Source organism: Scatophagus argus, chromosome 22 (assembly GCF_020382885.2).
Source record: "Scatophagus argus isolate fScaArg1 chromosome 22, fScaArg1.pri, whole genome shotgun sequence".
Lineage (NCBI taxonomy): Eukaryota > Metazoa > Chordata > Actinopteri > Scatophagidae > Scatophagus > Scatophagus argus.
In genome coordinates, this window is record NC_058514.1 from 2,952,881 (window position 1) to 2,965,476 (window position 12,596).

Sequence of the window (12,596 nt, forward strand, 5' to 3'; positions counted from 1 at the left end):
CCTGCTCTCCGAGAGATCGCTGAGGCCAGCAGCTCGGGATTAGCGGGGAGCCTTCAGGGGCTGCAGAGGGAGGGGGTGCGGCTTCACGGTCTCTCCGTGGATCATCTGGGTGCTTTCTAAATCCAGCCGCTTGCCGCAGGTCACAGGAGTGTGCTGAAGCATCGCAGCTGCATGATAAGAGGCTCGGCTTGGTTTTTCAGCTGATTGTTTTGTCTTTAAAGCCCACAACTTAAATGTTTCGGTTCAGTTTGAGCTCGAAACGCAGACAGACAAATCTGGCAACTACGATGTGAGCATAGTGGAGCATTTGGCAGCTAAAGAGACCAACGAATGATGAACGAATTCCCTCAGAGTTAAAAGAAAATGAATACTGCACTCGTTAGTTGGCCAGAAATACCAAAAACTCCAACGTTGCTTCATGTCTGCTGGATGTGTAAAGATGGATCTGCTTTGCTTACCAAACAAAGTGGCTAAAAGAATCAATTATTGCAGCCTTAAGAAGTTTTAAAACTGGAAAGACAAACAGCTTGTTGCGAGTGTTGTTTCCTTGAAGCTCTCTGATGTTTACACACCGAGTGTTTTGACAAACGAGCTCAACTCCAGCTCCACACTTACGCCGACTTAACGGTTAAGGCAACGGTTTGAACCCGAGGTCCACTCGCTTGCTCGCCGTGGAGCTTTCAACTGTAGCAGCCAAAGTCATGTCTTGCAAATGGTTTGGAGCAGCTGGTGCAGGAAACGGAGGTTCACCAAGACTCACCAACATACACGTTACTCCACACACATTCAGTATCTGTGAACATGCTGGGATCTCCACCAGCCTTCAAAATAAAGTTCAGTGGTGTTGAACAACGCTTGGCCAATCAACAAAAGCTTCAACATCCGTTAAATGGTCCTTGTGATGAGTTTATTTCCATCAACTGCTGTTTCCAATGCGAAAATGTCAATGCCAGAACAGATTAAAAGCTCTAAAGTGTATATGCATCTCGCTGCGTTCATCTGCCCAAGAAGGTCGAGTGATAAGTGAGAAAGCTCCAGAAGGGCCACTAATGTTTCGCTGATGCATGCTCCTTTGGGAGGAGGTCTCCATTCTCGCTTTTCTCTCTTCATGCCAGGTGGATTTTCCTCAGTAAGACTTTTTTTTTCTCTGTATTTTTTTCTCCTCCCATTCATATCATCAGTCATCAGCACTCAGCGGAAGAGTGAGGGAGGCTTGAAAGACAGAAATAAAAAAAAGAGGGGGAGATGAACTCTCTGCCATCACCAGAGATCAGAGACACACTAGAAGCTGCTGAAACGGAGTGAAGCAATCCCCTCAGCCCGACTTCAAAGGCAGACGGGCTTTTTTTTTTTTTTTTAGAGAGAAAAATAAGGACAACCGGTTAAAGATTCAGAACTGCCAAAAGTTGTCTGCCACTTCAAGAAGTCTGTCAACACATCTGAGGAAGCAAAGAGAAGAGGGAGAGAGAGCTCTTAAATGAGACCACGACTGATCAAACATGTAACATACCTGAGCTTACTGGGAATTAAGTGCCGGTTGGAGCGAATGTTGGGAATAAAATCTGACCGTCCGGGCTTTTCCTCGCACTTCAGGCGAGGATTTAGCTTTGCTGACATACTGCTGGCATACAAGCACTGACACGTGTTTTACTTCTGTCTGGGATGCAGCGTGGATCCCTGTTTGGCAGGTTTCCTCCTCAGGTTCACCGGTGGGGACTGATAATTAATGGGAAAACCTGTTCTAAAGCCACCCGCCACCCCTCTGATAGGTTTGTGAGGAACAGAGTGGGGTCCTCCTGTGCTTCCAGAGAACAAAAGCTGCTCCCACCTATGATCATGTGTGAGGATGTGTCGCTCTGATGAACACGGCGGCTGCTTCAGAGGTGCGGGACGATACGGCGAAGCTTTTTGTGTCAGATTCACGCCACAGCGCCGAGGTGTCGGTGCAGCCCTGCCTCATCTATAAATCCACATATCAGTCTGAGCGGGGGACAGCAGGCAGCCCGTCTCCTCGTCCCACATGTGGAGCGACCTCCCACCACTCCCACACATGCTTTGTGCCGCGACGAAATCAGAGGAAGCTTTGATTAAAGCTCGCTCGAAAACTCAGAAGAAGACTCTTCCAACTAGGACTGACTTCAAACGAGACAGGCAACAAAATCTGATCCGTGTTTGGATGCAACTTCTGAAGTCGTCCCCTGTGTGTTGTAAGGCAGCGGGGGGGGGGGGATCGTGCTGTACAGGAAGCACCTGGAGGAGGAAAACAATGCCTCCGCCCAGGAGAATTAGCGTAATTATCATTTTATGCAGATTATCATGAAAAGAAGAAGACTTTGCTTCTGCAGTGCCGAGGGGTTTTCAAAAGGGCCACTGGAGGCATCTTAAAATAATCCTAATTTGCTAACACACTTGTGAGCACTGAATTTGTGCAGGATTCGCACTCAGTTTCATTACATTAACTGACATTAGTGTGTTTAGGGGGGGTTGTAGAGGAGAGATACTCAGCATTTAAAAGCTTTGAGGCTTTTTTAGCCTTTTTTTAAAACCACAAACGCATGAGCCGAAGTGGATCAAACAGTGAAGCTGTTCGAAGGCTGCGTTTGAAGCCCGAATGTGTCACAGCAGTGCAACAAGGCTGACTCGGTTTGAAGGCTCCTGCAAATGTGCCTGAGATATGCAGCCTCCTTTTCTCTGGCCAGCGCTGTCCCAAAATTCATTCATTCACTGGTGGAGGACACGCACAGCGAAACAGCAGCCGAGGAGTTTGCTTTTAAACAGAGGATAAGCGTTCGGTGTCCAATGAATCAGGGCTGAATAATGCAAAGAATTAACTGGAATCTACGGTTTTCATGGGACTGTTTTGTCTACTGAAGGAACAACTCATACAAAACTGTCCACAATGAGGTCTGCTGAAATTCAAACAGAAGAAAACTGAATCTCACTCCAGCTGGTAGCTGAAAGTTGCCAACCAGAAGTACTAAATAACTTTATCCCTGCACTGCAATACAAGAACAAGGCAGAGTGTTTATCTCACTAAAAGTAATCGACTGCTGAGGATGCTGCAGACATTTTTCCAGCTGCTTTAGCTTCACTTTTAACGTAATGCCATGCAGCAAGTGTCAAGTGCACACTTAAGATTCTTTCATGAGATTTTTGATTTTAAAACGAGTCGGTCGGAAGCATGAAAGACTCAACCGACTCTCAGAGCCGACGTTAGCTTCATTACTGGCCGCGGCTGATTAAATCTGCCAGCAACAGCTCTCACTCCAGCCGACAAAAATCTTCTGTCACTGGCTAGAAATAAAAAGCTGCTTTTATTCCCACTTTTGTCTGAAGTCAAGGGCCTGTTGAATTTGTGAATCTGTCCTTGTTACTCCTGTAAACTGCAGGAGCAGAGAGTGACGAAGGGGGTGAACTGTCAGTTAGCCTCTGCTGAGTTTCTGCTTTTCCACTCAGATTAAATAAAGGTGTGTATAACCTTGAACCAAGGTCAGCCTTTGACAGATGATAAAGCACTAATAATATAATAACTCTCAGACTTCTGTTTGGCCTGCTCTCAGTGCAGACCTGAGCTGCTTGCGCCTCCCTTCGCTCAGGGATGATTAGATTGTAAATTTGGTCCTCAATCAATTTTATTGCGCTCTGTCCTGAAGGGACCGTCCCCAAACTAGCTTGTCTCTGACACAGAGCTAAATTTTATTTTGCTTTTCAATAAACTAAATGAGGACGGTGTAATGGTGGAGGTTGTCCTATAGGCTAAGATAAAGAGTGGATTAGGCAGGTTTTTTTTACCTGACTTGACTGAAGTCTGTGTCTTTGAAGTGTTGTTTCTGTGTGTGTGTGTGTGTGTGTGTGTGTGTGTGTGTGTGTGTGTGTGCGCGCACTCTGATGGAGGAGCGTGGTCTCCGTCTGCCGCTGCATTTTTAAACAGCCACTTTCATTCCCTTCATGTCTCAAATGAGGTGCATTGGGATTCCAATCTTGTAACCCTTGTTCCTGCCGTATCCCTCCAGTCTTCGCTCGCTCCTCGCTCAGCCTCGTCGTTTCAGTGCTCACCTGAAAGTGACACACGAATCACACACACACACACACACAGGTATGTTACTGTATCAACTCGTTCAGTTTCTGTCCCGATACCTTATTATTCTAATAATCTCACTGTTCTGCCTTCGTGTTGCGCGTCTTTGTCTTGCAGTCATTGTCTGTTTGTATGTTATTTTAAGCCTGAGCTGCATAGATCAAACATCTCTCTCTCTCTGCTATTTTTTCCTCACTTCCTGTCCCATTGTCTCCTCTGCGCTCTTGTCTCTTCATCTTCAATCTTTGCTTTGCGCCCCCCCAACCACCTCCACCTCCTCATCATCATCCACAGTGACAACACAAACATGTTGGTGCTGGCTGCTGTAGCAGGTGGAGAGGGAATGGGAAGTGGCATGCAAATGGTCTTTTGTTCCAGCGCGTGTGCCGGCATGCATACAGAGCGGCCCAGATTGACCCCCGTTGAGGTCTAAATCACAGGGAAACGTTGAGGCTGTGCAGGGCAGAACAGAGTGGCCAGCTGAGATGTCAGGACGACGGCACAGGAACAACCTCTCGTGAGCATTACTGTGTCAGCAGGGAAGCTTAAATCAAATTCAAATGTATTTTTGTCAGGTTAAGCAGCCGGGATAATGGCTGTTCTCAGGTGCGGGTGTTAATTAATGATGTTTATCCAGTGTTTATTCTCTACAGCCTTTATGAACTTGCAGGGATACCGTTATAAATGAACTATTGTGCTTTCTCATTAGCTGCTGGCTCAGTGTGTGTCTACATGAGCCTCGAGTCAAATGTTAATGTGAGTTTGTTGTAGTACAGGCTGGATGTGAAGCTCCTTTTGCTGTTGAATACAACTCAGTTGTGTGCAGGCGTATTTCTGTGATCCTGTTGGCAGCTGGTTAGTTTACTGTAACCGCAGCAGAAAAATGTGCACGGGCACACGTATTTTGTTCTAAATATAACCTAAATGAGGAGGAACTGACGCTTATGTGTGTTGCAGGTTCGTTTTTTTTGTCCCCTAACTTTGCGTGTCATGCAACATGTGGCACATAAATCCTGGGAGTGCAGCGACTACACAGCAGCCCATTAATCTGCTGTGCCAGCGGTCGATGGCGCAGACAAACCCTGTGAATCAGTGGACCTAATACAAGAGGTGTCAATGACGATGGGGGTATGCGGCAGGATTCATGTTGCAAATCATGTGGCCTTTCCTCTGCCTTATCTCTCCACACACACACACACACACACACACACACACACACACACACACACACACACACACACACACACACACACTCAGGCCTCCGTGGAGCAGAAGGCACCAGGGCAGGGAGGGTGGAGACGGAGACGAGATGGTATTTTGTCCTCAAACACTCCTGCAGCTGCTACTTTCTGCCCCAATTAACTCCCCATAATATCATTTGCCACAGTCCACCTTGATGCTGACGTGCGGGGAGTACAACATGAGCTCCCTGTGTGTGTGTCACCCACCCACCACACCTGCACTCGCACTCCGTCAATAACCGTGAGGTTTAAAAGAACACAAAGTGTGCGTAGCTGCAGACGACTACAGCTGGTCCTGTGAAATGCACCATAATGACTGGCTTTGTGTGTGTGTGTGTGTGTGTGTGTGTGTGTGTGTGTGTGTGTGTGTGTGTGGCGACTGGATTCGGAGATCTCGATTGTGACGCCTCCTCCTCTGATTGTCCCCCGCTGCTGCTGCCAACAGCTGTCAGCTGGGAAACATTCGAGGAGAGAGGAAGTGTGTGTGAGTGAGTGTGTGAGAGTGTGTGTGTGGGTGAGTGTTAGAGAGAGAGAAATCAATGGCGTTCGTGGTCATTAAGGAGATATTTTAAATTTAAATTTTCTTCCGACCTCCATGCGGAAAGATATAATTTGAGTATCAATAAACGGATCGTTCAACTGCAGTGACAGAGCTGAGACTGTAGCTGTTGTTGTTGTTTAGTCTGCAAAATGTCACAAAGTATTGAAAAATACTGAAAGATTTCAATCATGCTTTTCCTGCTGAGGTCTTCTAATTGGTTGTTTTCTGGCCCAGTGCATAATGACTGGCTTTGTGTGTGTGTGTGTGTGTGTGTGTGTGTGTGTCTGGGGATGCTGGACAAAATAAAAAAATAAAAGCAAAGATATTAAATTTATAAAAAAAAAATATAAAAACTTCACATTTGAGAAGCTGGAGCCAGCAGTCGTTTGGTATTTTTCACATGATTTTGAACCATGAACCTGGACTTGAAGACCAGGTTGTTTTTGCTGACCTCCTGTGATGTAGTCGTGTACTCTGGGGGGGCGTGTCAGTGCGCCATGACATCACGGTAGGCGTGGCTACAGCCGCAACTGAGCAGAATTGTAGTTTTAAAGCTTCTCATTCACTCACTCAGCTTTACCTCCGTGGGAAAAACGCAGCAGAATATAAGACTGTTAATGAAAGGCCAGCTGATTCATTACCGTTGAGGAATCCAGAACATTTCCTCTCTGGACCAAAGAGAAAAATATGGCTGACAAAGAGTCAAAGTCTCTCGAGCACCCAGAGATGAGAGGGCGAGATGTAACGTTGTGCTCCCTAATTGACCTCCTCTTCCCTCTGTGGTGAAGAGCTCTCAGGAGTCCCGTGTGAACTTTAGCTCATTACTACCCACCTCCTGCTGTGTCAGAGTGCCTCCATGCTGAATGAAGCCTTCCGGTTAAGAGGAACATCTCCGAGCAGAACCGTGAGCTCAGTTTTCAGTCGACTTAAATCCCTCAAAGCGCTGAATGTTACAAAATGCCGGTTCCCTCATCCGGTCTCTGCCCGCGACGCCAAATGTTGTCCCGAGCTTTTAGGTTGTACGATTTGAAAACATCACTCATTTGCAGGCTCGAAATGAGCTGACATGATTCCTCGTCTGAGGGGTTTTAGAATATTTTTCATTATTTACGGGCAGGGATTGTGTGCCGACTGCTGCTTTGCCTCTGTGGTGAGGACGGCCGCCGGGATGTTGAGATGAGGGGAATTTATTTATCAGGAAATGAAAAGGCTGACCCCATTGGCTTATCACTTCTGTTACTGCACATTAAACTGTAGCTACATGCCATTTGTAGGATTGTTTGCAGCTGCACAACATTTCTGTGCAAGCCTAAAAACAAAACAGTTTTGCTGAAGATAAAAGATTGCCCTCAGCCTGCTTTAGAGACATTTGGATGCAGTTTTGGGGACAGAAACAATCTCAGTTAGAGCTTTTTCAGCTTTGCTGATAACAGCAGCAAAAAAAAAGAAATTATATGTCTGCTGAAGCCAAAAGATTAGGTTCAGTACACTTTTGAAAACAGACAAAGAAGAGGTTTTTACATGAATTGTGTATTGAAGGAAAGGATGATGTGGAGATCAGCCTGTGAGAGGAAGCTGGATTTAAATTTCATTCCTTTTGTGCTTTTATGCAAAAGTAGGCAAAGGCTGAGGAGTGCAGGTTGTGGCATCAAACCTGCAGCCGGTGGAGGATGACGCCTGAGCCAGCACAGCACAGGGACGGACATCTTGAGGCGTTCGGCTGAGTCGCACAACGACAAACCCTTTGATCTCCCGTATCCCTCTTCGACTCGAGCTCGGTGGGAGAGCTCAGATTTACCGATGAGGCAGCGTGCAGTTCAACTCATTCTATTAATATTACAGCTGAAAGGCCTGCAGGAGCAGGTTGTTTACACAGGAGAGAACTGTGTGCACTGTACCGAATCCTCTAATATGCATACAGGAAATCAACACTCACACGCCGTGGAAGACGTGGTTAAAGTTGAGCATTTTGCAAACACGAAAAATCATTTCTTGACTATCATAAAAGTCCAATTAAAAATAAGGCATCTTGACATGACATGTTTTAAGCAGCCGCTTTCACACATTTAAAGGCATCTGAAGGTTATTTAATTTGTGAAAGCTTTACAATCTCCCCCCAGCCCTCCAAAAAACATAATAGTGTTAGTACTGAGCAGGCGCCTGAGCCTTGTTGATCAGTTTTTCACTGACAGCAGATGTTTTCTTGTAAATTTCACACATCCTCACATTCCTTCTTTCAAGCTCTGCTGTGGCGCAACAGTATTTGGCACAGTGTGAAAAACTGTCACGGTCACATGAAACAGATTTACAAAAGGCACCATACAGCAGTATACAGTATTTTCAGAAGCAGATTCTGGTTTACTGCCAGTTAGGTTACAGTAAACACAGTAAGGGAAAAGAACTGCTGCACAGAAGCCAAGCTAAGCAGCTCCGAGCTAAGTGCCAGCTGCATGCTAACGATGACGATGTTGAGCAGCTATAATGTTTACCGTGTGCACCATCTTAGTTTATTTTAGCATGTTAGCAGTTAGCTGTAAACTAATGTTGCCTTTAGTTTTTCATGCATTAGTCATAACCAAAGCACTGGACAAACTGATGAACTGACCTGATGAAAAGTTAGCAGAATTCATCCTCTGGGGAACACGAATGGCTTTTCACAGCAATTCATCCAGCGGGTTGTTGAGTTATTTCGGTCTGGATCACAAGAGACAAAGATAGTATTTGACTTTCAGGCTTTGCCTAATGATAGTAGTGATTATTACATTTGTTTGGTTGTCATTGTGAGCTGAATGCAAGTGGTGTCAGTTTGTTTGATGAACCCCAGGAAGAATCACTAAGCAGTCCTTTAAAAAGTACCATTACTTCTTTTCAGTGCCAGTACAGAAACCCCAAACGTTTCCTCCTGAGTTTCACTGACTATAATCTCTTTTCAAGATTTGTTTTGGTGGCGACGGGTTTGGTTGCGGTGAATCTGAACTCGAATCAGTTGTCGTCTTGATCACAAGCTGAGCGCAGTTAGTTTTCTGGGATCTGATTCGCCGGTTAAAACAGGGATAAACACAGAAAAGTATTTACTTTTTCTCTCTTATGCACCTGCACAAAACGCAGCACTGAGCGAGAAAATAATAATATAAAGAAAGATTTTTACAACAACCCACCGCTGCTTTAAACTGTTTTCCCCTTTAAGCTGAGAAAATTGATCTCCAGATTCAGGAAGGCTGCAGGACAGTCAATCGATTGAGCGCCTCCTGGGAAATGTAGGCGGAGGATATGGATTCAGAGAGCTTTTGCATCAATGCTGCTTATTATTACAGCAGCTTGTTGCTGCTGTTATTGTGAGAGGCATGACTAAACGTATTTAAGACATGACTAACAGACAAAACAGACATGAAAAGGCGGCAGGGCACGACGGGGAGCCCTGACTCACCCAGACTCCCCTGTCGTCTCGGCTCCCCCGCCGTCCTCACTGCTGTCCCAGTCTCCTCCATCTTTTGTGTCACCACGGAGGCCACAACGAGAGGAGGAGGGAGGAGCGGGGGAGATAAGGGGGGAGGGAGTGATACGAGTCACTTGACATTTCCCGAGATTATATGCTAATCTGCTCACGTTAGCGTGCTAAACTGATACACACACACGTGTTTCTGGACCTGTGAGGACCCAGAATGCAACAGTGGAATATGATGAAGCAAATTTACTCAAGTACTGTACTTTAGTACAAATCTGAGGTACTTGTGCTTCACTTGAGTTTTTTCTTTTCACCTTCTGCTCGACTACATTTCATTCTCACTTTTTAGTTCACCACATTCATCTGAGAGCTTCAGTTAATCAAGAGTTTTATACAAAAAATAGGAAGATCTTATGAAATGGGATTTTTTTTGTTATGAATTAAACTATCAAAGTTATTTGTCATGTAAAACATTTCATGGTTAGAGCTTTTGAAATTACTTTAATGTACTTTTAATAATTTGGAGTCACTTTGGTCTCTGGTCTCTTCATTTTCACACCAAACAATCAACTGATCGATGGAGAAAATGATCAGCACATTAATCCATGATGAAAACACTCATTAGCTGCATGAACTCCACCTCAACCAGCTCCAGCTGCACGAGTACTTTTACTTTTAACGCTCTAAGGACATTTTCCTGATTTACTGAAATACTTTCACAGAGAAAAGGTGCTCGCTTGACAGGCTATTTTCATTCATATCAAACAAATTACAGTATGAAGTAGTTTTATCACCTGTGTGTGTCTTCTGCTCCGCTCAGAGACAACGTGAGACAAAAACTACCCAATTTGCACCGTCAATGAAATGGATTTCAGAATCAGAATCTGTTCGAGGTGGAGCATAAGTCATCCCCCCGAACATCCACTGTGTCTGGCCTTTTCAGAAAACACAAAGACGGAAATTTTAAAAAGCCCCCACACACATAATCTCTGACATCCAGACTTCGCTTCTGGCCGCAGTGTCATTAAGTTCATCCCTCTCAGACCTGCAGCTCATTTGATTTCTTTTAACCGAGTGTGAGTGAGTGTGTGTGTGAATGGGAAAAGAGCTCCGTACTGCGAGCAGAAGTGTTAGACTGATGGAGGCAGCCCGACTCACCGCGTGGTGCTGCGCCACGTGCCGACATGTTCCCTCTTTCCTCTCAGACTTCAGCTACGTGTGGGCCAAACACTCAGATCATCTGCTAATAACCAGCAGTTCATTTCACTGACTGCACTTCAAGCTGTAAGTGTAAATGAAACCCTGTAACGCCTCCCCTAAGCACTGTTTTTACACCGAGTACTGTACACTTAATAACATCTTTATAGTTTCAGGTTTACAGACTGCCTCAAATTCAACATAAACTCCTCCCTTGGTAGCCAATTAAGCCCTTAAACATTAACCAGTGTTTCTCTCTCACCTGATCCAGGTACATGTCTGATCCTGGGCTGCATGATCTACCCGGATGGCTGGGACAGCGACGAGGTGAAACGGATGTGTGGCGAGCAAACAGACAAGTACACCCTGGGGGCCTGCTCGGTGCGCTGGGCCTACATCCTCGCCATCATGGGCATCATGGACGCTCTCATCCTCTCCTTCCTGGCCTTCGTCCTGGGAAACCGTCAGGATAGTCTGATGTCTGAGGAGCTGCTGGGAGACAGTAAGAGGATAACACCTTCATGGCTAATTGCGAGCAGACGCAGTGGGTGCATGTTAAACATGCAGGCTGGGAGAGGATGAGCAGCAGTCAGTCACAGGCAGTTATCATGGTGTTATTTTGAAGCTGCATCCGAATTTGTTAGCAGTTAGCGGAAGGCGGCTTCATGCACGAAGCCGAGTCTGTGAGGAAATGGTGCAGAGGAACTTGACTGGTTTGGTGTCTGGGTGTCCGCATACTTTTGTCCATGCTGTGTAGCAGAGGAGGGAGCAAGTCATTGTTCTCCAAATCACAAGTTTGTGTCAAGTCTTTACAAGGGCTTTCTGGAACATTTAAAGAAAACCCAATAGGATTCAGATCTGAAGGGAATCACACAAATGAAGTATTGTTGCAGACTTTTCTCTAATCTTTGCTTTTCATTGTGAAAGCCTGGGTAGTTTTACCGCTTCAGCCTGAGTAAACTTTGCTTTACTTTAAAGGACCATAAGGCAAAAAGGTTGGAAACCGCTGAAGGAAATCAAATAATCAGCTAATTGTTTCAGCCACCCCATCCAAGATTTTATTCCACTTTTGGCTTGGGGAGCATATTGTAAGTGTCACGAGGCTCAAGTCCAAGCAAAGTCAAAGTGAGCTACTAGTCTGAGGACTTTAAATTTGTGACTCATATCCACACCTCTGCTATGTTTTTGTGCTTAATTGGCCCTTCCCTTAAAGCTCCATACAATAATGAGGCAAAGCACATGAAAGACAGCATGTGATTCCTGCTGCCATACCACGCATCCCACCGGCAGCTTGAAATGAAATACCTCCTCCAAGATTTCCTTGCATAATTTCCCATGCCCGAGTTATTAATTTGCATACATTAGAAGGATGTTCTGTACCACCTGCTCGGCTTGCTTTTGCTTGCTTCTCTCACCAATGAGGTTATTCTCTCTCTCGATTCGGTCGAGATGACAGCTGCACTCGGACCCCGAAGAGAATAATTTAAACAGCGCGGAGGCAGGACGAAGAGGAGAATACAGATGAAGCAGGACCGAGATGAAAAGCAATGAGCAAAAAGACAGTGAGAGAGAAAGATGGGCGACGGAGAGGAAGAATGCACCAATAGCAAGGGTTAATTGAAGCCTGGGGATGCTGGACAGAGTCATGAATTACTAATGGCTGTTTACACAGCTTGCTGCCAGCCTGTCTAAATGAATCACAGCCACCCTATCAGCCGGGACACAGTCGCCTGTTAGCTCGTATAAGCAACACGACTGGGAGGAAAAAAGCCATTATCAACCGAGAGACCGGAGAGGAAGGACAAGACAGAGGGGAAGAGAGAGGGAGAGGGATAATGAGCCGAGGAGGAGGAGGACGAGAGAGAAGAAGAGGCAGATGCTCGTGAAATATGAGAATGAAAGTGGAAGGCAGTGGATTCATCAAACGGCAGATGAAGTTTAAATGGGATGTTTTCTCATCTTGTCACTCAGGAGGATGGATAGTGACACCTGTCCGAGTTAGGGACGGCAGAGGGATGTTTTAATTCACTTAGCTGTAGTGCCTTCAGAGGAGGAGAGGTTTTATGCAACACTGCCACCTGCTGGTGGAGATAT

General features: G+C 45.6%; 1 protein-coding gene across 1 annotated transcript in view; it reads left to right on the forward strand.

Annotated features, from left to right (window-relative positions):
- lhfpl3 (LHFPL tetraspan subfamily member 3) overlaps positions 1–12,596 on the forward strand; it is a 35,547-nt gene that overhangs the window by 18,768 nt on the left and 4,183 nt on the right. The window contains exon 2 of the mRNA XM_046378954.1: positions 10,774–11,004. Coding sequence (XP_046234910.1) covers positions 10,774–11,004 — 231 coding nt within the window. The remainder of the gene's footprint in view (positions 1–10,773; positions 11,005–12,596) is intronic.